This window comes from Lutzomyia longipalpis, chromosome 2 (genome assembly GCF_024334085.1).
Source record: "Lutzomyia longipalpis isolate SR_M1_2022 chromosome 2, ASM2433408v1".
Lineage (NCBI taxonomy): Eukaryota > Metazoa > Arthropoda > Insecta > Diptera > Psychodidae > Lutzomyia > Lutzomyia longipalpis.
In genome coordinates, this window is record NC_074708.1 from 22,535,744 (window position 1) to 22,558,642 (window position 22,899).

Genomic DNA, 22,899 nt, shown 5'->3' on the forward strand with positions numbered 1-22,899 from the left:
ATGCCAGATTTAGTGTCTAATGCAGGAAAATGTGTTTTTAATGAAAATAAAAAGGACTTTATGCATTTTTATGCCAGATTTAGTGTCTAATGCAGGAAAATGTGTTTTTAATGAAAATAAAAAGGACTTTATGCATTTTTATGCCAGATTTAGTGCCAAATGCAGGAAAATGTGTTTTTTAGGGATAAAAATGTCAAATGGCGTCGCAATATTTGAATTTTTTGGCAATTTTTATTTGCGCTTTTCGATGTGATCCCAGTGGATTTTGGGAAGTTTCTCTCGCGATTCTTCAATGTTTTTGGATCCTCTACAGGATGAAATGGGTTAAAATTGTTCTGCGACAGAGGATCATCTTTCATATACCCGTGCATGAACTCCTTTGTCGGAAAACACGAGAAAATTGCGAAAAACTGAATGTGTGAGGGAGACGGATAGCGGTGACATGCATCCATCTCTTTTTCTCCAACAAAATGTACCAAAAAGGGCGCCAAATTCAAAAAGTAGTCAAAAAAACATGAAAATTATATGGGGGCGCTACGGAGGGGGGCTCTGGGGAGAAAATGAATGTCATTGGTGATAATCGCCTGGTGCCAGTGGTCTCTTTACCAAATTTCATCGCGATCGGACATAGTGTATAGCTGTACAGACACGAAATCCTTTATTTATTATGAATAAGAATAGCGCATTTTAGCAAAAGAATTCAGTAGATCTTCCATGGAAATAGCCGGTGGTTCTGCTGTCTTTGCCACACCTCCGGCATTGTCAAAATCATCCATAAGCTCACGAATCCGGTAGACGGAAGCATGACGACACAGTTCACGCAAATCACTTCCGGAAAATCCCGTCGTGAGCTTGGCTAAGCGATTGAAGTCCACATCTTTAGTTATGGACTCCGTGGACAGGATAAGACGTAGAATGCGACCACGCTGTTCCTCAGAGGGTAGTCCAATGTGAAATTGTGCTGGCATTCGACGTAGGATGGCCTTGTCGAGATCCTGTGGTCGATTTGTGGCACCCATTACAATAACTATCGAATCGGATTCAGTGCTAAGCCCATCCCAGAGAGCCATAAATTGTGTCTTCATCATGGCTGTAGCTTCGTGGTCATTGACATTTCGTGATCGCAAGAAGGATTCAATCTCATCGATAAAGATGATACATGGTTGAAGTTTCTCAGCCAGTGTAAACACAGCCGAAGCAAGCTTCTGAGACTCACCATACCACTTGTCCGTCAGCATGGCTACATCTAAATTGATAAAGCGCATTCCAGCCTCCTTGGCGGTTGCCTTGGCAATCAAGGTCTTTCCACATCCTGGTGGCCCATGGAGGAGTACTCCCTTTGGTGCTTGATAAAGCTGCGATTTATGAAACATACTACGGTAGTGGATGGGAAGGACAACACTCTCGCGCAGTTCCCGGATCACCGTATCGAGCCCCGCAATGTCCTTCCATGTGACTGTAATGTCTTCCGGGACAACTAAGTGACTTGCAATGACCAATTCATATTCGGAGAAGGAATTGGAATCCACAGAGACCCCCTCGAGTTTCTTCAACCTGCAATATTACGGAGAAATATTAGTAACTAAGAGTTGACTTTATAAATAGATTTGGGGTGAAAATACCTTCTTAGCTGGTGCTCTGCCCGACTTTTGGCCTTCTTTTTGCTCTGTTTCGTAGGATCCAGGGCATTCATTAGGTATTTAAGGGAGAAAAATGTGACCAGGGATGCAATTCCCACACGCATCAGCAGCTGAATCACTTCATTTCGCGACAAGTCATGCCCAGACATCATATTCCGTTTACTCTCACCACTTTTTCACAGGTTTTCCCTTTGTTTTTTCCGCGTGGAAAACTCGAAAACGCGTTTTCCTTCTTCTCTGCTGCCAAAATTTCACGTTTTATGTTTCACACTTTTCTTTATGTGCCGAACAGAGCGGGTTTTTTTCTTCGCGCAACTGCGCATGAGTTATTTTGACATTTGACTGTATTTTTTTTGACAGAAACATAACCTCTAATTTTTTTCTTTACATTTTTGTCTAAAATTTTCTTCTTTTGTTAAAAGATTTCGTCTGATTTTTGATTGTTTTACCTTTTTTTGTTAATTTTATTAAAGAAAAATATTTTCTTTGCCTTCCAGCAGAATTTAAAAGCTTATAAGGAGCTCTATGATTGGCTAGATACTTCAATCAAATCGTTCGCTCATTGGTTTATCTTTCGCACACACTTCGTACCGGCGGAGCCACAGTGCAATTTCTTTTAACCCTTTCGTGTTTTTTGGGTATACACTGAATCCAAATGTGAAACATTTCATTTTTCAAATTATTTATGAATTTAATTGTTTTTCTATGTTCAAATGCATCAAATTCACGCAAAAGGCTCCAAAGGCGACGACGTTCTAACTGAGAAGTCCTCTGAAAACATCCACAGAATAAATATCTTGATAAAAGAGCGCATATTTCAATGTTTTTATGTTTCACGTTGAACGCGAAAGGGTTAATTGATAGTAGGTACTTATTCACCCCAGTAATGATACCAACAATTTCACAATCTGCCTGATGCAATTGGAAGAAAAAATATTATAAATTAATGAAAAATATTCAAAAGACTCATAAATGAAATTGAATTTCACAATTTATTCTCAAATGTCTGAGATATTAGTTACAATATTCATGTAATTTTTATGTAACAAAAATGACACAAAATCATCCAAAATTACGTGATTCCGTGAGACTAGCGCTCTACGAGGGCCAAAGAAAATCTCCCTATAATCCTGATGAATTTTTTTTATTATTGTGATTTGCTCGATGCTTGGCACCGTCTCTGCGTCAGGAAGACCTGTGTGGATTTAATCCTTGGACTGCATGAACTTGATGAGGTCAATAACACGATTGGAATACCCATACTCATTGTCATACCACGAGATGAGCTTCACAAAGTTATCATTTAGGGAAATACCAGCTGCGGCATCGAAAATGGAGGAGTGGTTGTCACCGATAAAGTCAGAGGATACAACTTCCTCTTCGGTGTAGCCAAGAATACCGCTGAGGGGTCCATTTGCAGCCTCGCGAACTTTAGCCTTGATGGCATCATACGATGCCGGCTTGCCAAGACGCACCGTAAGATCAACTACGGAAACATTTGGCACTGGCACACGGAATGCCATGCCGGTGAGCTTGCCATTGAGGGCAGGGATGACTTTGCCAACAGCTTTAGCGGCACCCGTGGCAGCAGGAATGATGTTCTGCTGAGCACCACGTCCATCACGCCACAGCTTACCAGATGGGCCGTCAACGGTCTTCTGGGTTGCCGTGGTGGCATGAACGGTCGTCATCAAGCCCTCAACGATCTCAAAGTTGTCATGAATCACCTTAGCCAGTGGGGCGAGGCAATTGGTTGTGCATGATGCGTTGGAAACAATCTTGAGATCAGGGGTGTACGCGTCCAGATTCACACCAACAACAAACATGGGAGCATCGGCACTAGGAGCCGAGATGACGACCTTCTTGGCGCCACCCTTCAAGTGAGCCGATGCCTTGTCGATGGTCGTGAAGACACCTGTGGATTCCACAACGTACTCAGCTCCAGCACTGGCCCAGTTAATGGTGGATGGGTCACGTTCGCAGAAGACAGTGATGGCCTGGCCATTGACAACGAGCTTGCCATTCTCAGCAGCAACGGTTCCCTTGAAGCGTCCATGGGTAGAGTCAAACTTGAACATGTACACCATGTAGTCCAGACCGATGAAGGGATCATTGACAGCCACAACTTGGGCGCCCTTCTCGATGGCAGCACGGAGAACCAAACGACCAATACGGCCGAATCCGTTGATTCCGATCTTGGACATTTTCTTCAGATATTCTGTAAAGAAAAGATTTTCTTTTTTAGAGATCACGCTCTTTTACGGTTCAGACACGAGTAGATAAGAAACATTTATGCTTTTTCTCGTTTCTGGGGGCTTGGCAAGGGAGCTGCGGGAAAAAAAACTATATGAGATAATCAAATTCTCATGCCAATTTTATAGACTTGTTTTTTTCTTTGATCTCGGGATCAAGGGAGGTGCTTGATAAGTCAAAGGGAGTTCAACTACATATCGTTTTGTAACCAACTGTTTTCTCTTATTCAACAGCTGATCTGTAGGTTTTTTTTAGCTCTGAACGTGTTAGATTTTAATAAAAATTCTTTTTCTTTTTGACTTAGAATTTTTGGAAAAAATAATTCGAATTGGATTTTTTATTGATATTTGATCATGGAGTCTTATTGGTAACTTCTAAGAGTTAAATGATGAAATATTCTGGATGAACTTTGCACCAAAGATTTCATCATAAATTTTTTTCTTCATGTTCATTTCAACAAGAATCTTTTCGCTGCATTTCTACAATTTCAATGAGAAATGAATTAACAATAAAAAAAATTCCAATGGAATTTTAGTGTAAAAGTTCCTTTGAACAATTTAAACTTCAAGCAAAAATTTATTTTTAATTTTTCAATAAGAAATTAACAAAAAAACTTAATTTTTCTTAGGAGAAGAAAATTATTGAAATGATTGGAACGATTGGAAAAATTGCAAGAAAATTAATATTTCCTTTCACACCTTTCACGTTGTTTGATTGGAAAATTCCACTACTACTCAACCCATTGATTCCATGGAACTTTTTTCCAGTAAAATCACTAAAATAGTGATCAAATTATGTATTTCCTGTTACTTTTCCGGTCCACCCGGAGGCATTTGGCCACTTTTTCACGAGAGCCTCTGCGTGCAAACAAGCTGAAGGTCGCTCTGAGGTCAAATGCGGCGTCTCGTTTTTCTGGGTCAAGGAATGGCCCTTTTGGTCCACAGAACCCGTGATTACGTAATATGAGTTCCAGAGGGAATGTAGATGAAGCTGGGAGTTACAGGAAGGGGACAAAATCAATAAGGATGTTGGTGGAAAAATCCGCAAATGTTACGAAATTCTCAGTTTTTTGGGAACATTTTTGGATTTTCAGCCCAATTTAAAGGGTTTCGTCTTGATTTCTTGAGCAAGGACGTGGGTAATTGGTTTTGAAGGAGTCCTGAGAATTTCCTGGAGGACAATTTGAAGGTGAAATGGGTGGAAATGGCGACTGCACAAAAGTGGGTGCACCGAACACGTCAGAAGCAATTTTCACGCACTTTTTCCGAACAAACTTGAATAATTTCCACTTTTACGGGGAAATGGGAAGTCCAGGAGGAAATTTTGAGGATATTCACTCACCTTTAGTTATTCAGGAGTACAGGAAAAGCGTGAAAATCCCACGACTGGATGCGATGAGAGCTTGAAAACGAATGAGATTCAAGGGCAACGGAGCTTTCGAGGAACCTCTTCTTGATGAGCTTTCATTCAGCATTTTACGACACATGCTAATACACGGCGACGATTTTTCGACTTCTTCGAATTAGCTTTTAAAAACTTTTGCAGTTGCGTGTTATCAATTTTCTACTAAACTCGCATTTTTTGTTATTTCTGAGACTCGTTTGTTTTGCTTTTCCGACTTCTCTATGTACTAATGTGTAAAATCGCTGAAAAATTCGTGAAAATTGCAAATAAAATCTTTGTAAACATTATGTTTGAATTTTAGCGCGCAATTTGTGTTCAAAAAGCTTTCTCGCAAGAGGGCTCTGCAGTAGAGGAAAAAAAAGAAAAATTAACCCATTTTTCGGCGGAGCACGTGGAAAATTTTCCTTTCTTGCGAAAATCGCCATCAAGTGCGGGTGCAGCCGGTGCAGTTGAGTGCAAAAATGAATGCGGAAAAGTTAAAGAAGCTCCAGAGTCAGGTGCGGATTGGCGGGAAGGGAACACCGAGGAGGAAGAAAAAGGTAGTGCATCAGAATGCGGCGACGGATGATAAGAAGTTGCAGTCATCGCTGAAAAAACTCGCCGTGAATACAATTCCGGGTATTGAGGAGGTCAATATGATCAAGAATGATGGGACCGTGATCCATTTCAACAATCCCAAGGCACAGGCATCCCTTGCAGCCAATACCTTCATTGAAACCGCTGAAGTGACTCAATTGGCTCAAACAGCTACACCGGCAGTAGCCCCAGCAGCTTCCGCTGAGGCTGTCAAATCTGAAAAATCCCCCGAAGCTCCTCCGAGTGTTCCTGCACAACAACCGGAAAGTGCGCCCAAGGAATCTGCTGCACCAGAAAAACCGCCACAGCCGACTCAGGAGCCGCCCAAAGAGCAACCAAAACCAGAGGAGAAGAAACCTACTCCTGAAGCACAAAAGCAGAGCTCACCAGATACTCAGAAGGCTGCTGTTGTGGCACCAGAGGAGATGAAAGCTCCTCCAGCAGCTATGGTTGCTCAACAACCACCAGCTGCACAACCAGCACCGGCTGTAGTTCCGGAGACTCCAAAGACTCCTGAAGCTCCCAAACCCGTTTCATATGCTCAAGCAGCTGCTAAACCAGCTGACGTTGCGGCACAAGCTCCTCAGACACAGCAGGCTCCAGCTCCAGCTGCTCCGGTAGCCCAGAAGCCTGCTGAAGCTGCACCGTCTACCCCTGATGCTCAGAAAAGTCCAGTTGCAGCTCCAGCAACTCCAAAGGACTCTACTCCAGTAAAGGAAATTCAGAAACCCGTACAGGAGGTTCAGAAACCAACTCAAGATGTCCCAAAATCTGTTCCGGATGAACAGAAAGCAGCTCAAAAGGCACAAAAGCCAGGCTCAGATGCACAGAAACCAGCTCAAAAGGCTCAGAAAGGTAAACCTGATGCACAAAAGTCAATTCCGGAAGCTCAAAAAGCTGCGGTAGCTCAAAAGCCTGCTGAAGCACCAAAAACTACTGTAGAATCTCCGAAACCTGCTCCGGAAACCCCCAAACCTAGTCAAGAAGCACCGAAACCTAGTCAGGAAGCTCTAAAACCAACTCAGGAAGCTCCGAAAGCAGCTGTGGAACCTCAGAAACCCACTCCGGAAACTCCGAAATCTAGTCAGGAAGCTCCGAAATCTGCTGAAGTTCCGAAAACGGCAACTGAATCAAAGAAACCCTCTCCGGAACCCCAGAAAACTGCACCAGAAGCTCCGAAACTAGCTGCAGAAGCCCCGAAAACCGCTCCGGAAGCACAGAAACCAGCTGCAGAACCCCCAAAACTAGCACCAGCGGCTGTAGAACCTCCAAAACCTACTCCGGAAGCACAGAAACCTACTCCGGAAGCACAGAAACCTACTCCGGAAGCTCCGAAACCAGCTGCAGAGCAACAAAATCAAGCTAAGGAATCTCCAAAACCAACTAGCGAATCTCCAAAGGAAGCAATACAGCCGTCCAATGAGGAAAAGAAGGATACCACACCACCTAATGCTGCAGTTGAGGTTGCTAAAGCTCCTGTAGCAACTCCACCCGCACAGCCCCCTGCAGCTGCTCCCCCAAGTGCCCCTGAAGCCGCCCCTGTGGCTGAAACCAAAGAATCTCCTTCAGCTGAGGGTGCTGGTGCCAAACAGGGAGGAAAGCAGGCAAAGAAGGGTGGTGGTGGTGGTGCAAAGAAGGAATCTCCACCACAAGGAGCTCCCGAAGCTAAGAAGCCAGATGAGAAGAAGGATGTAAAGAAGGACGCAGCCCCCAAAAAGGGGAATGAACCAAAGAAAGCAACTCCGGGACCTTCTGCGGAGCCCCCCAAGAAGACTGATGAGGGCCCGAAGAAGCAACCAGCAGAGGGAAAGAAGTCCGAGTCCCCAAAGAAGGAGGCAAAGCCAAAGGATGCCCCAAAGAAGGCACCAAAGCCCTAGTCAGCGCAAAATACTAATTTTTGTGTTCCTGCTAACAAAAAGCGTTTTTTGGACTGTTATATCACTAACTTCGTAGGTGATTTTAATCGATTTTAGTCAATGAGATTTCTCAGAAAAATACTCAAAGATTTCTTTTGAAAAAAACTAACCCAAAGCCTGAATTTGCCAATGTATTATCCTATTTGTAATCGATTTATTGAAATACAAAATAAAGTAATCGAATAAAAAACGTCTTAGAACTTTGGAAAATAAATAAAAAGATTTTTTTCCCAAAAAAAATTAAGAATTTCGTTTAATTTTGGCAGTTTATAATTCAAATCATGAAACATGGCTGAAATGTTTCTTGGAAAAATGTTTCATTGTGGGGATTTAAAACTGTCAAAGTAGGGTGCGTTGTAGAAAAAACGGTTGCTCTGAGAAAGTCCTCCCAAAAAATCCAGTTTTCCCTGCAATTTTCCCTACCAATTTCCCTAAAATTTGTTTCAAAGTGTAGTGAAATCGTACATTTCATAGTAGGCATTGGAAAATTTTACTTTTCTCAGAGGGAAAGGTGAGAAAATTGCCAAATTGTGTCTCGCTTGCTTGGCGTGGGATTGAAATTCAAGGAAATGGAATTAAATTTTTTTCACAGAAAAAGGACGTAAAAATGTCTGAGAATCCTGTGGATCTCTCCATCCTGGCATTATTTGATGATCTAACACGATGCACATCAGTTTTGACTGATGGAGCGTCGGATGAGGTATTCCTGGCTTTCGTGCAATCATATCAGGATATCAAGCGTGCCTATTGCCATGGCAATGAGGAGATTCGGCGCCTCCAGCAGGAACTCGATGAGGCCCTCACGACAATTTCAAATTTGGAGACAAAGCTCAACAATGCCCGCCGTCTGCACGACCTTGAAAATCGTATGAGGAAGAGGGCGGAGAATGAACGAGATGATCTTGAGCGAAAGATGCGCATCTGCCGGGATCTCCTGTGGAAGGATGGGGAGGCACGTGACGATGAAACTCGCAGCAAGCTGGCCTTCTTAAACTCTCCACGTCGCCGACGTTCCTTCTTCGGTGAGCACACAATTGATGAGGAGGAACCTGGACCACTGGGATTTGGGAATACAACGGGATCCCTTCTATCGGACATGTCGGTGACCGTGTCCGAGGAGGACTTTCTCGATAATCACCGGGAGAAGGGGCAGAAGAGGACAAAGTCCGTGAGATCAGATGCCAGTACATCACTTGGGAAACGCTTCCGACCCAGCTCAGACGCCAGGCGTCGTAGCTCTCATCGTACCATGGAAGTAGATGCCACGGATAAGATTGTGGCCTCAACAAAGGTCACCGTGCCCCAGGGAGACGGACCCATTGTGGCGGAGTCCGTAATTGAGGCAAGGCCTCAAGATGAGGAGCATGAGGAGGAGCAGCAGCAGAGATTTTTCACACCCAAGAAAGGGTAAGATTGGGGTGCTGGGAAAGGATTCCCATGGATTTTCTAACGGGAATTTACATTGTAGGAAATCTCCATCGCGTCGCGTAAAGCCAATGGCACCGAGTGCACCGCCAATGGAGGATCTGACATCTCTGGAGGAGCCTGAATTGGCCAAGGGATCAGCTAGGAAGGATCACGAGGAAGTTGTGTACGCCACAGTGCATAAGCAGGCAACACCAACAAGTGTCCATCGTCAGCATCATTTCACGCCTCGAACTCATTTCGGTGGCGACGTATGTGCCGGCTGTGGGAAGAAGATTCGCTTTGGAACGTCCGCCAGTAAGTGCCGGGATTGCCGTATTGTCATCCACACGGGCTGCACGTCAACATTCTCCATGTGCTGTGTGCCTCCTGTGGCAGGAGGACGCGATGGGAAGGCAACAATCCAGCACCGTACCCCCGCACAGGGTCCCATGGTGCCACCCTTGATTGTCTACTGCGTCAGTGAGATTGAGGCACGCGGCTTAACGGAAGTTGGCATTTATCGCGTTTCCGGATCGGAGAAGGAAGTCAAGGCGCTAAAGGAGAAATTCCTGCGCGGCAAGGGTGTGCCACAGATCAATAATGTGGACGTCCATGTGCTCTGTGGCACCGTTAAGGATTTCCTGCGCTCCCTTCCTGAGCCCCTAATGCCACGTGCTCAGTGGAATGACTTCTGCAACGCCATCCAGAATCCGTCACCAGAGAGGGCTCAGCGGGAGCTATTTGATGCCATTGAGAACATGCCACAGGCCAATCGTGACACTCTGGCCTTCCTCATTCAGCACTTCCAGCGCATTGCCCAAGTGCCACAGGTGAAGATGCCCATTGGGAATATTGCCAAAATCTTTGCCCCCACAATTGTCGGGACATCCCATAGTGATGTCAGCAATCATCATGCCGTCTTGGCGCAAATTAACATTCAAGTGGAGATTCTCGAAGCCCTCCTGGGCATACCCACGGACTACTGGATGCGTTTCGTCATGTACGATTCTGGGTCAACTGATGAAACACCCAAGCAGACACCCTCAAAGTATGCCGTAACCCCCATCCGGAAGCCACGTGAGAAGAAATACTACGATACACCACCCTTCTACCCAAAGAAGAAGTGAAAATGCGCACAAAAGAAACCTCCACAACATTTTCTTCCTCATTCTCCTTCTGTATTTTGTCGCGAGTCTTACAAAAATTTTCATTTTTTTAACAAATCATCATTTGCGGAGAAGAGAACAAGAAAAAGAATATCATCCAACACACCTGACTCCACCCCCTTCAGGCAAATTTGTACGCATAATCAATGCTGGAATCCACATGATTCTCTTCTGCGGGATTTGTGGGGCAAACAGTTGGTCGGCACGTGGTGTCCAGGTGCGAATCGAGATGCCCAAGGAGACTGCTGAAGCTGTAGTCGTGCATATTCTCCTCCAGCCACTTGCTGTCGCTCCCCTCGCGCACAATCCTCATTGGGCTCATGGGTGGAGTAGCCGATGGGATGAAACCTGCAATTTTAATTAACATAATTTGTGAATTGTCAAAATTTTATCTTTTATCCATTCTTTTATTCAACCACTAATTTGTTTAAAAACATCTTCGCGACATTTTAATTATATTTTATTTTATTTTAACCATTTTAGATACTCTCATTTTATATATTTTGTATAATGCTTTGTAACTTACTCGTTTTTCTTATTAATAAATGAATTAATAAAGGAATTTTGACTTTTTTTTATTTTAATCAGAAAGAAAATTAATGTGGAAGAGCTTCACAAAGGAGATTATTCAACTCAATATGAACCAAAAACTCAGGGAACACTCGGATCGAAATAATTACAAAACATAATTGTAAAAATATAAAAAGGAGATTTTTTATTATATCGTTATTAAAAACGTCAAACGTTTAAAAGAATGTGAAAAAAAGTTTAAAAAAGTCGTTGAAAATTAGAGAACAAAATATAACATTAGAAACGAAAAAAGAGAAAAATGTTGAAAAGAATGTTGTTAGAAAAAAATACGAAACGTTTAAAAGGTTACGTCAAACTTGAGGAATGTCAAATATTTCAAGAGAAACGTCAAAATAAATATGTCAAATTGATTTTAAAAAAAACTAGATGTTAAAAAATTAAATCAAAAGGTCATAAGGTAAATAAATGTTAAACGTTTGAAACGAAATGTCAATGCTTAGAGAATATACATCAAAAGCTTAGAAAATGAATGTCACGTTAGAAAGTAAACGTCAAATGGTCAAACTTTAAAAAAGCCATCTTTTTAAATGAGAGACGTTACAAATATCAAACGTTAAATTACTGTCAAATATAATAATTGATAAATGTTTGAAGAATCTCAAATTAGATAGTCTAGCTCTGGAATGGCTCAATTTTAATGAAAAGAAATTAATTTTTTTAGAGGCTATATTTTATTTCTTTTTTATTTTGTTCCTGTCTCTTTCAATGAATTCTAAATATTGTATGTAGTAGATTCTGATAAAAATCTTTTCTAACTGAAAAGTTGTTGTAAGATTTTGACAGATGGATGTTTTTTTTTTAAATCGTTCTATTGTCGTTCTTAGAACGATTTTGTTCAGGAAAATAGTCAGAAAGATCTCTGAAGAGGCCTGGAAAAGTAATTTTCATTCAAAAATCCGATTAACCCTTTAAGGTTTATTGGGTCACGAAGACCCAAAGGCTCAATTTTGAAAATGTTTCATTTTGTATAGTTATTTTATGAACATTGAGTCCAAATTAGTGCAAGACTATGTCTTTACAATCCCTGATCATTTTATGATCACAAAAGGATATCCCCAAGGATTCACAGGATCAGGAAGGACGAAGAACTGAAATTTTTGTGTTGGGATTTTTTGCCAAAAATGTCTTATTTGAGCTCAAAAGAACCCACAAAAATTATTTTTAGTTCAATCAGCTCGCTAGATTGAACACGGACCTTAAAGGGTTAAAGACAGAAATAAAATGTCAAAATCCTATAAGATTTTTCCCAGAATACCAAAAATCTTATAACTGACAAATTGTAAGAAAAGAAAAGATTTATATCAAAATCCTCCCCATTATTTAAAATAAATTTAAAATTCACAGAAAAATGGACAAAAACGAAAACTTACCATCCCCCATAAGGCGGCTGTCGTCATTATCACCGAAACGAAGTGAAGGCAGTGAAAGTTCCATTATGCTCCTGATTGCAGGATTGTCCTCAATATTAAATTCCTCCTCTTCCTCATCATTTGACTCCTGCTTTAGCATTTTTTCCTCAACTGTATTCACTTCCAGCACATCATCACCCTTCCTGGCAGGAAGATCTTCTGATTTAACAACAGAAGATGTTTCTGATTGCATTTTAGACACCCTCATGAGACTCTTTGTTGTCACCGTGGCCGTCGGGGCGGAACTCCTGGGTGTATTTGTGAATTTTGTTCGTGAAACTGATGGGGGTGGTGGTGAGGATGGTTCCTCATAGTCCACCGAGGCAGTGACATAGCTTGGCTTAACACCCGGCTGCAGCGGTAGAATTCGCTGCACAACCACCTGACGCGACGGGAAAGCACTACTCCGATGGGAACGTGGCTTTAGCCAGCGAAAGGCTCGATTGTTGCGCATCACATTGACGTATCTGTATGAATCGGGATAGTTACGTGGTGGTGCGATGGGGTGCTTAAAGAGAGCACCATCATTTGTGAAAAGTTTCGGTTCAGTTTCGCGAATTTTAAAGCTTTTGTCGCATATGTGACCACAACTACATGTTGTACGTCGACGTCCAGTCTTATCCATCATACTGGAGATTAGTAGCAATTGACTGAGTCTCCTTCCCAGGAGACTTTCAGTCTCCTTATTCCCCGGAAGACTTGGCTTCTCCGTAAGCAACTTATTGAAATCTTCCGTCTCCGGAAGTTCCATCTTCACTGGAATTGCTGAATGAATCTCTCCTGAGGTAGATGTTGCTTCTTCACCTATTGTGCTTTCACTGGATTCCACCTGAAGAGAAGAAACAGACAGAGAAATAATCAAACAAACAAAATCATAAAATTTTTAATAAAATATTTTACCTTTGGCGGTGGATCCACCCATCGGTATTCGAGAGTGAGCTTAAAGTCACTGCCAAACATCACGTAGAGATCTCCAAAAGTCAAATCACATACATTATTAACAGTCCATCCTTCCTTAATCTTCCTGATCACTTCCTCGCTGATCAGAGGCTTGAAGGATTTCTTTGTGTTCTGATTTGTCGGTGTGTCCCTCCGTTGATTCCATTTTGGCTCCCTCTTCTTCTTTGAACTCTCCCCTGTGACCTTTACTGGTCCCACTGATCCTGCTGTGGACACTTCAGGCTCAATCTTCGGCGGAGATTCCTCCACAATTGATTTCTCCTCCGGAACTTCCTGCAGATCTATCAATGGCTGTATATTTGAGTCTTGATTGTTCGTTATGGCAGAAAAATCAATTGTTTGAATACTAATCTGCGGCGGAGCTGTTTCAAGGGAATCCGCCGACGTTGACGTGTGCTGAGCAGCACGTCCCTTCTTCGTATCCGGTGACTTATTATCACTTCCACTGTCATGCCTCTGACGCTTCTGTGCTCGTATGAAATCACGATGTGTGTGCCATTTCTCCGGAAGTAGCGTCTCCCCGCGCACTGTGGCCCCAATACGCTCCTCATAGGAATTGAGGCAGATGTTGTAGCTACTGCTGAATTCCGTGAGATTCACCATTGGCCGGTGGATGACCGTCTTTGTGGGTGGTGCAAAACACAGAAGCTTCTCGGCATTCATCAACTCCTCACGTAGCTCATTTCGCTGATGCATCTGCATGAGGCGGCACGTCTTGGACTTGGATCCACTGCTGTGGCACTGAGTTGAAGCCCGTGCTGCAATACGCACCTCCTGGGTGCGCCATTTATTCTGCAAAAACTTCAGTACACTCATCACGCGCCGCTGAAGTGGCACGGATGTCCTTATTCGAGGATTCTGCGCAATACTCTGCACCCGACCCCATGATTCCATTGTGGCCGGTACGAGGAAGACCTCAACACGATGGGGTAGTTTTATCTCCTCCTGCCATTCCTCGAGCTGATTAAGCTTCCGCAAGGCACGGCAGGAGGGTGTTTTTATACGGATATTCTTGCCTTTCTCCCGAATTGTCACGTAGCCACGGTAGACGAGATCACGCAGCTTCATGCAGGCCTTCTCATTGACAACAATCAACTTCCTGCGCATTTCTCCGTAATTTATCAACGCATACAACTCCTGGGCATACTTCCGGACGTCTGTAAGTTAAATGAGAATTTTGCATTTTGAATTTATTCTGAATGTTATCAGAATCAGATTTTCCATCTCATAAAGGTAATCAATTTAACCCTTGTCTCCCCTATTAAGCTTAAAAGATCGTGTTGACCAAATAAATATCGCTCAATAAACAAACTTCTGTCGAACAGAACAAACAATTTCCTGCAAGCTACGTGCATTATTCTCTTCTTAAGTCTGCAGATAAATTTTTAATGATTCATTCAGAATTTATCTTTCTGCTTTAACTAAAAATACCCACCACAATTTTCTTGATAAAAAAGCAAATTGTTATTCTTTCTCGCTATCAAGGAGAGAGATATTGGCGGGAATTTCATTGCAAAAGCCCCCATGGATTTTCATTGCCAATGAGTCTTGCAATTTGTGATAGAGCAAACATTCTTTATGGAGGTAAGATAAGTCTGGATGACTCCAAATGCGGGATAGAACAAAAAAACTCTCGTGCACATAAAATGGAGCACCCGGCGGTGGAATATAAAATTATTCAACACGCAGAGCAAATTAAAAAATAAATAAATGAAATGCATGGAATTTCTGCTCGGATGGATGCGAGTAGCTTTCTTTGCGCATTCCCTTTGTCTGACCAAACAAAGAACATCCCTGAGGGATGATCTCACAGCAAAAATTCTGGAGATGCAAACACAAGGAAAAGTATTTTGTGGCAATTTGGACTCACCGTCTGAGAATTTGAGGTACTTGGAGATCTTGTGGAAGGTCTGGTAGTAGAGCTGTCGCACCTGACCAGCTTTATATATGGGCTGCTCCAGGGGTTGTCTCCGTTTTAATTTGTGATTCATGAAATGTGTGATGGCATCAAAGTCCCGCCCGTACTCATTGAGCCCTTCGAAGAAGATATTCCTCTCGGTGTTGCTCCACACGATAGGCCTCGAAATCCTCGGCGGAGGATTTGCTGGCTTCGGAGGTACTGCATCATCCTTTGTTTTTTCCTTCCTATCCGGTGGTGGAGGAGTCGGAGGTCGGGCTGTGTCCATGCGCATCTTCTGTATTACCCTAGCACTGGTTCTCACGGCATGTCCACTGTCTGGCCCACCACTCGGGGAGAATGTCACACTGCCCAGCAATTCTCCAGCCGTCTCTGGAAGATTCTGCAATGCATCACAAATATTTTGTCAATAAACCATTCGACATTGATAAATTCAAAGCACCATCTGTGGATTACCTCAATCTGTAGGAGATAGTTATAGTTGGAGGGTGTGGGGCGGATCTTCATGCCATTGACTGCCTTTGCAGAATCCTCTATTGTACTACCCTCACTTTTCTTCTCTTTGTCTCCCGCATCTATTGATGAGGATGCCTCCTTCTTTGCCGTCTCTGCACCTGCCCGCATTTTCCCAAGATTTTCCGCTATATCCCACAAATCCTACATGCACACAGAATCCACAGATTAGCAATAAAATTATTTAATTTTTGCACAACATGGCGACGGAGAAAAATTCTCGCGACGCATTTTCGTGCATTCTTAAGGAAAACTTCTCATACGAATTGCATCAATGTTTCCCACCGGATTGCCACAGGACACGTTGGAAATTAAAGTGGGGCCCCTGCACAATGTACCCCATCGTCAAATTATTCTTCCTGCACCGGGAAAATGGGGAAAATTAATAAATTTTCTTCCCATTTAGAATTGTTTTGAGATGGCGGACTTGGCATCATTTCTCTTTTGGACCAACTTTCAACACAACATTTCTGGGGCAATCTTCGGGGGGAAAACGCGAAAAACCGCACTAAAAGGTTGGCAAGCAACATACCTCGGGAAAATGCACATTTAAATGCGCGATAATCAACCAAAATCAACACTTAAATTAGCATAAATAGAGCAATAAATTAAACACCACCAAAATCGTTCCAACTTCTGGGACACTGTTTTTTTTTGTACAAAACGTCGTACTCAAATTCGGAGTACTCACTTTACGACGTATGGCGTAAAATATTATTCAAATTCTTTACATACAACAACGTAAGGTGTAAGAAATTTCCTGATATTTTACATTTCGATTTTTTTCTTCACATTTTGTGGCGAAAATCTAGAAAAATTTTAAAACTTTCGCAGCACATCTTATAAAGCTGAAAAGTTTGTCTGTCTGTCTGTGGCACATGAACTCCTCCGAAACGGCTAGGCCGATCTTGATAAAAAATTGGTATGGGGGTAGGGGGGGTCAATACGAGTTGCAAGCGCTATGTGGGATTCCGCCCCAACTCCTCTTTATAGCGCCCCCACAGAAAGAAAATGATTTTCTACCTGCTGAAGGGTTAGATAACCGTTTTTTATTATTTTAAAAATTTTTTCGAGCTACCGTATTATTCATCCCCCCTACTAATATACACTCCTCTTTTATAGCTTAACCTGCTGGCCGCCAAGACCTTGGAGCTTCCTTAGAGCGCCAAGGTGGGGTCGTTGAACGACCCCAAGAAGGAAGTCGATTTTCTCATAAACTATAAAACCGGGAACTGTCGGGTCACTACCTTTAGACTCCTTATATAGTCCTTTTGTCCCTTGCATCACAAATTCGCCACCCGGAAACACGCAGAAGAAGATATTAGGGAAAAACATTTTTCACTCATTTTTCACACTTTCTTCGTGAGAAATTTGCCACGAAGTTGACCGCAACTGCTATTTTTTTTCACTACTTCCCCACATTCCCCTCACTTCCCGCACCGTGATAAATGACAATATTTCTCGAATATTCTTTATTGTTTTGCACATTTATATGCTTCTAATTATGTTTTATGTTGTTTATGTTACTTATTCGCGATAATTCTGACACTGAGATGGTAAAGTGAGAAAGTAAACACAACCCTTCAACCCCCTTCAACCATATGATTTATGATGTGACTAACTTCATTCTAAGAAATTTTCCGCAGCATGGCCGTTACACCAATTTTTGAATTCCCTTCTTCTACATTTTCCTTAATAACTTTTCTTGTGGTGGACGGATTGAGCTGAAATTTTTACACAACCTCCTCAGATAACCAAAGAACTTATTTCCAAAAGATGGGAATGGTATCTTTTATATTTATTAAGTTATAGCACGAAATATAGGGCTGGGGTCGTTCAACGACCCCGCTTGGCGGCCTAGAGGTTAAAATGGAGTTTGCTCACAAGTGATTGAGGGCTCGGGTTGACTAGTAAAGTAATAAAAGGGATGAAACTAAAAATAACAAGGAAAAAAGGAGGTTTATAAACAAAAAAAATCAAATTAATAAAAAATACAGGATTTGATCTTTTACTTCCTCGACTTCTTCAATCTGGCCAGTCTTTCTTCGATTCACGTGGCATCCTGTTTTTTCTCGCAATTTTCTCTGGTTCTCTTTCATAACGAAGCTGGGAACTGCAGCTCACCTATGCGAAGTTACTAAAGTTGGCAATTTCTCTCCCTCAGCTTGCAAAAGGACGACAGTTTCCGCCCGTATATTGATTCGTCCAAATGTTGAAAATGTGTTACAATTCGAAAAAAAAATTCTTTTCCGACAAAGTATAATTTCCCGAAAACTTGTTTGTTTTGATTTTCGGCTTGAATGTTAGTTTAAATGTAAAAATTCAGCTAATTACCGCTTACGTCTTACTAAACTTAAATTGAGACACGTCGGCCTTCTATAACATTACTAATATAAACTTACTTTATTTTCTTCAGAATTCCACGTGAGCTCCCCTAATTTTTGCACATCAGCGCCGTTCTGTGGCCAAATTTTAACAAAAAAAAAACGGGAAAAATTGCAAAATTCAAATGAAAAAACGTTGAAAATAAAAAGAAATCTGGAATTTGGAGCTCAAAATATAATTAAAATCAAAATTATAACTGTTAGAGCTACAGCCAGCCATATGAGGAGGCATGTTTTCTTCTTTAGCGTCTTAATTTTCAATTCACGTGCTTTGCCTAAATTTTCTCCACCTTTCTCAACGTTGATCCCCGTTTGTTGAGCATGGAATTCGATGACTTGGATTCTGGCGCTCTGAAATAAAATTATTAATGATTTAATTCTTAATTTTATCTTTTAAAAATGTCTTGCATAACACACCTGTTCCATTACAAGAGTTGATATCCTCAAAAACATATCTCTGACCTCTACGAGGGATTTTTCAATCTTCTCCAGCTCAATTTGTCGCTGCGTGATATCCTGCAGCTGCCTGCGCGCCAATTCAGTCTCTTGTACAATCTGTGAAATTTTTATTTAATAATTAATATTTCTGATTCATTTTAAGTTCCTAAAATCACCCTACATTTGCCACAAAGAGCGATGTCTTTCGCTCGGTGATTAAACTCTCAATCTCCTCCTCATCGGCAGAAGCATTGACTGGAAAAATGTAAGAAATTTTATAGAAATCCTACCATTAAAAAAATACAAAAATGCTACCTATCCTGGCTTGCTTCTTCAGCATCCTCTTAATCCTCTCCTCATACTCCACGAGAAAAGCCTCATGCTCATTCCATGCATCTATAAATTCCTCCCGAACAAAATGAAAATGGTAGCGTTTTATTCGGGAAATGGCTTTAAAATCATCCTTGAAGGGTAGTGTGGCTTCCAGCTTCTTCATCTTGTTGTAGACATTCTGGCAGAGGAGCATGTTTGCCTCTCGGCGTTCCTCAAACTCTTCAGTTGCCCCCGGAGGTGTGGGAATGCGATTTGCAATTTCATTCTCCAGCTTCTTCATGGATTTTGTATTACCACGAATTTCTTGGACAATCCGGCGGGCATCTGCAAACTTAATCCATTGCCATTAGCACAATTTGCTTTCAATTAGCACGAAATATTATTTGGCAATATAAACAAGGGGCTAGTAAGTTTTCTATTGAGAGTGTTTTAAAATTTCTTTTTAAGGATTTTGAGGATTCAAGATTTATTTTAATTATTGAAAAATTATAATTTTTTGTTAGGCCAACAGTGAAAATTCTGTTTTGTGGATCAAAACTGAAACTTTTAATTAAATTGCTCTAAATCCAGGGCCTCAAATGGAGTCAGGAGTGTCAGTAATAACTATTTCTGAAAGATCCTGTTTAAATTACAATACAATTAAAAATTTCTCGATTAGTTTGGTAGCTGTAGGTAATCCCACAAAATCTAAAAATTATTTTCTCAATCCACAAATCAGAGATCATTCCTGTGACATCTGAAAATTCCTATCACATGACTTTAATGATCACGAGACAATTTTATAGAATTAATTAATTTTGTTAACTCTCAATTAGATTTAAATCCACGAGATTAATTTGCAGGAAAAACTTATTATTAGCCCCTAAAGAAGAGCTTCTTCACCATTATTATTTTTCTACCTCATTCAACACACTCTCAATATCATTCTCGAGGTTTGTTGTCACTTCAATATCTAATCCAATGTCGTCATCGTCGCGATAAGGTGAATTCTGCAAAAGAGATTGCTCATGGATGAAAAAAATCACCCAACTGTTGCCCCCAATTTGTCACCCACTCACAGATTTTAACTCATGCAGGCGATCCCGCACCATTCTTCACAGCCTCAATGGCTTTCTCACTTTTCTTCTTGAAATAAAATTAAAAAACTCTTCTTTTCACTCAATTCGAGTGAAAACTGCGTGTGTGCCTATCTTTGGCTATCTCGCAGCGCGAACAGATAAATACTGCCTGAAATTTCATATCTCGGGAAGTGTCTTTAATGAATTCGTGCATACCACAGGGTGCTCCGCCTCGTCTATTGATTTGTTTGACACCAATTCAATAGATTGGCGCGGAAAGTGCGAGTGGTCGCAATTTGTGCATTCTCTGTCCAATTTATCTCAATTGAAGCTCCCGCAAATGGGCATGCCTCTTCGCAGTCCTTAGCGGGCAGTCAGATGTGTCTCTTTTTCTGCCTGCAGAATATTTAAATTGCTGCCGGATGAGGAGTCCCTCTGTGCGTGTCTATACCACCCACGTTGATGACCACATGAAAAATTTGAATGGGAAATGAGACAATAAAAAATGCAAAATTGTGTAATTTGCAGAATATCCTCTCATTTATCGCCAATTTGCGGATATAAATGGAAATAGAAGAATATAGAAATTTTTAAGTGATGCGCTGAAAAGGATTTGTTGATAAGTTTGCTGGTGATCCTTGAGAGGAAGTTTGAAGATTTAAGAGGTAATAGAAGTAAAGGATTTTTAATGAATTATATAGAAATTCAAGGATTCACAGCAATATTTTTTAGAAGATCATAAAACCTTTCTTGAAAAAAAAATTTTTTTTTTCTAAATAATTTCAAGTTCCACAAAAGCTCTCTTGAATAAGGAAATGTTTGAGGATCAACCAAGAATTCTTAGGTCATGCAATTTCTGAGATATCTTGAAGTTAAGTTTTTTTAATTGCTGAATAGGTCAATGAAAATTAAGCCAATTCAATCAAAACCATTTTCTTTGATGATTGAACATGATTTCCATAGTTTTCACAAATTTTCATTAAAATCGGTCCAATAGATTAGAAAAAAAAATCCTGCATTTTATTAAATAAGTAATTTTGTGAAGATTTAGTTTATGCTTAAATTTTTAAAAGAATTAAAATATGGATTATGCTTCTCATGCTCCACGCTTCAAAATTTTGTTGCACAGTGTATCAATGATAAAGATTTAAATATCCTGAAACATTTGATGAAAAAAGATTATATTTTCCTTTGATTTAGAAGACTTGGGAAGTAAAAAAGAGCAGCAGAGGAGTTTCTCCTTGAATATTATAAAGATGCTAGAGATGTGTTGCAAAATTTCCAGTTGATACATTTTGATTCAAAGAAGACCCATTGAGAAAAAAAAATCTCTTTTCTAGCCAAAAACACCAGATAATTTAGTAGTTCAACATACTAGATATTTTACTTTACACATTTGCATTAATGATGAGCATCCGTGGCAGAAGGTTTCCCATAGGTCTTCTCCCACCATTCAACATATTCCTTCTTGCGTTGCTCACGTCTGGCAAAGTATTCTGGATACTGGGCTTTCTCGAGTGGATGCCAATAGTCAAGGACCCAATCAGGTGGGATAACTTCACGTTCATACGCACATCCTCCTGGACTGCCGGCAACTGCAAATCACACGAAATTGAAGATGATTGATAGGGAATGGATGAGAGGAAAAACTTACATTTCTTCGGCTGGTAGTGTTGCTTCTCGAACAATTCTTGTTCTCCAGCTGCAAGCATGTCTCTTGCCACTCTCATATCGAGAACATCTCGGTTTTTGTCAAATCTAGCACGTAGCAGGGTGGCGTGGTAGCGGAAGATGTGTCTGGAAAAGTAGAGTAGATGGCAAAACGAAAAATTGTTTTGATTCCCAACATCCATTACATAAGCCAACATTGCCAAATTCCCCCGAATTATGTGCTTACCTCCTATCGTACCAAGATTCCAAATTCCTCAGGGATCTCTTGTAGAGACTTTGCACCTTTCTTGTGTGCGAGAGGAGGCCCGAGGGCAGTGATCCTGCCATTTTTTCCTAGGAAATTCAGTACCAAAATATAGCCTGAAATTTTTCTCAGCTGCGAAAGTGTCAAAAATCAGCGACAGCAGCGCCAACTCAATGAGGTGGGAAAAATAGAACAGAGGAATTTAAAAAAAAAGCTGATATGTAATTAATTTTTTTATTTGTTTTGTAATTTGTCCACGATTTCTGAAATATCTCGTAAGTTTTTCTTCAGAGAACTTGTGTCCATACCTTCCCCCAAAGCTTCCTGCAATATGGCATGGAGTGCGTTCTCCGTGTTAAACGCAGGCTCTAGTTGCAAAAATGCTTCATTGATTTTGTTCACTTCCTGGAGTAGAGCAATGTTCTCCTCAAATTGCTTTTTCTTCTCTTCAAATTGCTCTCTCAGCTCCTTTTCATCCGCCTCTGTGTACTGAGGATTTCGTATGTCGTGCATTTGATTTTCCGGCAATAAAACATACGGAGGTATCGTTAGATGCCTATCGATGGCTTCGTTCAATTTTTGGAACTTCCTATCTATGATTTTTTGCATATTTCCCATAATTTTCTCCCTCTTTACCTCCAGTTTGTTCTTTAGAGTTGTGTCTGTAACATTTTTGTTCTTCAGCGATAAAAATATTTTATTCATTGCGTTGTTTATTTCGTGCTTTATCATTTCTTTCGCTGCAAAGTTAAAAGAATTTGTTGAGTTTGTTTTTGTAGCAATTTTTGCTTTATATTTTACTCACTATCGAATTTTAATTGCTCCAGGGGGAATCCGTAGTGTTGGATTTCATACTCTTCCTTTGCACTGGACATTTTAGAAGACAATAATCCGAGAATTTTCACGTTTTCTGTTTTTGTTTGTTTTGATTTGAAAGGAAAAAATTCAAAACTGACTGACCATGACTGACAGCATGAATCATCGGCTGCGTCATCAATTCTCGAATGTGTCGTGGTCG

At 41.1% G+C, this 22,899-nt stretch overlaps 8 protein-coding genes across 8 annotated transcripts in view; 2 read left to right on the plus strand and 6 right to left on the minus strand.

Annotated features, from left to right (window-relative positions):
- Positions 1-20,103, minus strand: part of LOC129789742 (syntaxin-4) — a 30,608-nt gene extending 10,505 nt beyond the window's left edge. The window contains exons 1-6 of the mRNA XM_055826773.1: positions 19,967-20,103; positions 19,808-19,897; positions 18,891-19,239; positions 18,757-18,830; positions 18,555-18,692; positions 18,305-18,488 (exon numbers count right to left, since the gene is read on the minus strand). Coding sequence (XP_055682748.1) covers positions 18,306-18,488; positions 18,555-18,692; positions 18,757-18,830; positions 18,891-19,239; positions 19,808-19,897; positions 19,967-19,999 — 867 coding nt within the window. The 5' untranslated portion in view covers positions 20,000-20,103 and the 3' untranslated portion in view covers position 18,305. The remainder of the gene's footprint in view (positions 1-18,304; positions 18,489-18,554; positions 18,693-18,756; positions 18,831-18,890; positions 19,240-19,807; positions 19,898-19,966) is intronic.
- Positions 666-1,981, minus strand: LOC129789260 (outer mitochondrial transmembrane helix translocase). Its single transcript, XM_055825912.1, has 2 exons — positions 1,623-1,981; positions 666-1,554 (listed from the first exon to the last, which is right to left on the minus strand). The coding sequence occupies exons 1-2, from the start codon at positions 1,790-1,792 to the stop codon at positions 666-668; spliced, it is 1,059 nt and encodes a 352-aa protein (XP_055681887.1). The 5' UTR covers positions 1,793-1,981.
- LOC129789725 (glyceraldehyde-3-phosphate dehydrogenase 2) lies at positions 2,614-5,342 on the minus strand. The gene is made up of 2 exons (XM_055826741.1): positions 5,235-5,342; positions 2,614-3,858 (listed from the first exon to the last, which is right to left on the minus strand). The coding sequence occupies exon 2, from the start codon at positions 3,842-3,844 to the stop codon at positions 2,846-2,848; it is 999 nt and encodes a 332-aa protein (XP_055682716.1). The 5' UTR covers positions 3,845-3,858; positions 5,235-5,342; the 3' UTR covers positions 2,614-2,845.
- Positions 5,511-8,029, plus strand: LOC129789618 (uncharacterized). Its single transcript, XM_055826584.1, has one exon. It carries the CDS (start codon positions 5,759-5,761, stop codon positions 7,748-7,750), a length of 1,992 nt encoding a protein of 663 aa, XP_055682559.1. The 5' UTR covers positions 5,511-5,758; the 3' UTR covers positions 7,751-8,029.
- Positions 8,128-10,924, plus strand: LOC129789626 (rac GTPase-activating protein 1). The gene is made up of 3 exons (XM_055826598.1): positions 8,128-8,300; positions 8,382-9,196; positions 9,258-10,924. Exons 2-3 carry the CDS (start codon positions 8,397-8,399, stop codon positions 10,321-10,323), a joined length of 1,866 nt encoding a protein of 621 aa, XP_055682573.1. The 5' UTR covers positions 8,128-8,300; positions 8,382-8,396; the 3' UTR covers positions 10,324-10,924.
- On the minus strand, positions 10,353-16,412 carry LOC129789588 (protein cramped). The gene is made up of 6 exons (XM_055826490.1): positions 16,286-16,412; positions 15,697-15,897; positions 15,193-15,622; positions 13,263-14,479; positions 12,324-13,191; positions 10,353-10,710 (listed from the first exon to the last, which is right to left on the minus strand). The coding sequence occupies exons 2-6, from the start codon at positions 15,862-15,864 to the stop codon at positions 10,484-10,486; spliced, it is 2,910 nt and encodes a 969-aa protein (XP_055682465.1). The 5' UTR covers positions 15,865-15,897; positions 16,286-16,412; the 3' UTR covers positions 10,353-10,483.
- Positions 20,104-21,280: 1,177 nt separating the features above from the next.
- Positions 21,281-22,045, minus strand: LOC129789779 (NADH dehydrogenase [ubiquinone] 1 beta subcomplex subunit 9). Its single transcript, XM_055826831.1, has 3 exons — positions 21,864-22,045; positions 21,621-21,763; positions 21,281-21,561 (listed from the first exon to the last, which is right to left on the minus strand). Exons 1-3 carry the CDS (start codon positions 21,962-21,964, stop codon positions 21,368-21,370), a joined length of 438 nt encoding a protein of 145 aa, XP_055682806.1. The 5' UTR covers positions 21,965-22,045; the 3' UTR covers positions 21,281-21,367.
- A 51-nt stretch (positions 22,046-22,096) lies between these two features.
- On the minus strand, positions 22,097-22,829 carry LOC129789769 (uncharacterized). The gene is made up of 2 exons (XM_055826819.1): positions 22,687-22,829; positions 22,097-22,621 (listed from the first exon to the last, which is right to left on the minus strand). Exons 1-2 carry the CDS (start codon positions 22,754-22,756, stop codon positions 22,116-22,118), a joined length of 576 nt encoding a protein of 191 aa, XP_055682794.1. The 5' UTR covers positions 22,757-22,829; the 3' UTR covers positions 22,097-22,115.
- Between the last annotated feature and the right edge of the window lie 70 nt (positions 22,830-22,899).

Bases quoted from the DNA above. Each gene is read 5' to 3' on its own strand.
- LOC129789618 (XM_055826584.1), top strand. From the start codon at position 5,759: ATGAATGCGGAAAAGTTAAAGAAGCTCCAGAGTCAGGTGCGGATTGGC.
- LOC129789626 (XM_055826598.1), top strand. From the start codon at position 8,397: ATGTCTGAGAATCCTGTGGATCTCTCCATCCTGGCATTATTTGATGAT. The intron at 9,197-9,257 runs GTAAGATTGGGG...TTTACATTGTAG, and splicing joins TTTTTCACACCCAAGAAAGG to GAAATCTCCATCGCGTCGCG.
- LOC129789260 (XM_055825912.1), bottom strand. From the start codon at position 1,792: ATGATGTCTGGGCATGACTTGTCGCGAAATGAAGTGATTCAGCTGCTG. The intron at 1,555-1,622 runs GTATTTTCACCC...GTAATATTGCAG, and splicing joins GCAGAGCACCAGCTAAGAAG to GTTGAAGAAACTCGAGGGGG.
- LOC129789725 (XM_055826741.1), bottom strand. From the start codon at position 3,844: ATGTCCAAGATCGGAATCAACGGATTCGGCCGTATTGGTCGTTTGGTT.
- LOC129789769 (XM_055826819.1), bottom strand. From the start codon at position 22,756: ATGTCCAGTGCAAAGGAAGAGTATGAAATCCAACACTACGGATTCCCC. The intron at 22,622-22,686 runs GTGAGTAAAATA...TTAACTTTGCAG, and splicing joins GGAGCAATTAAAATTCGATA to CGAAAGAAATGATAAAGCAC.
- LOC129789779 (XM_055826831.1), bottom strand. From the start codon at position 21,964: ATGGCAGGATCACTGCCCTCGGGCCTCCTCTCGCACACAAGAAAGGTG. The intron at 21,764-21,863 runs GTAAGCACATAA...CTACTTTTCCAG, and splicing joins GAATCTTGGTACGATAGGAG to ACACATCTTCCGCTACCACG. The intron at 21,562-21,620 runs GTAAGTTTTTCC...TGTGATTTGCAG, and splicing joins ACACTACCAGCCGAAGAAAT to TTGCCGGCAGTCCAGGAGGA.
- LOC129789588 (XM_055826490.1), bottom strand. From the start codon at position 15,864: ATGCGGGCAGGTGCAGAGACGGCAAAGAAGGAGGCATCCTCATCAATA. The intron at 14,480-15,192 runs GTGAGTCCAAAT...TTTAACTTACAG, and splicing joins GTACCTCAAATTCTCAGACG to ACGTCCGGAAGTATGCCCAG. The intron at 10,711-12,323 runs GTAAGTTTTCGT...TTAAAATTGCAG, and splicing joins CAGCCGCCTTATGGGGGATG to GTTTCATCCCATCGGCTACT.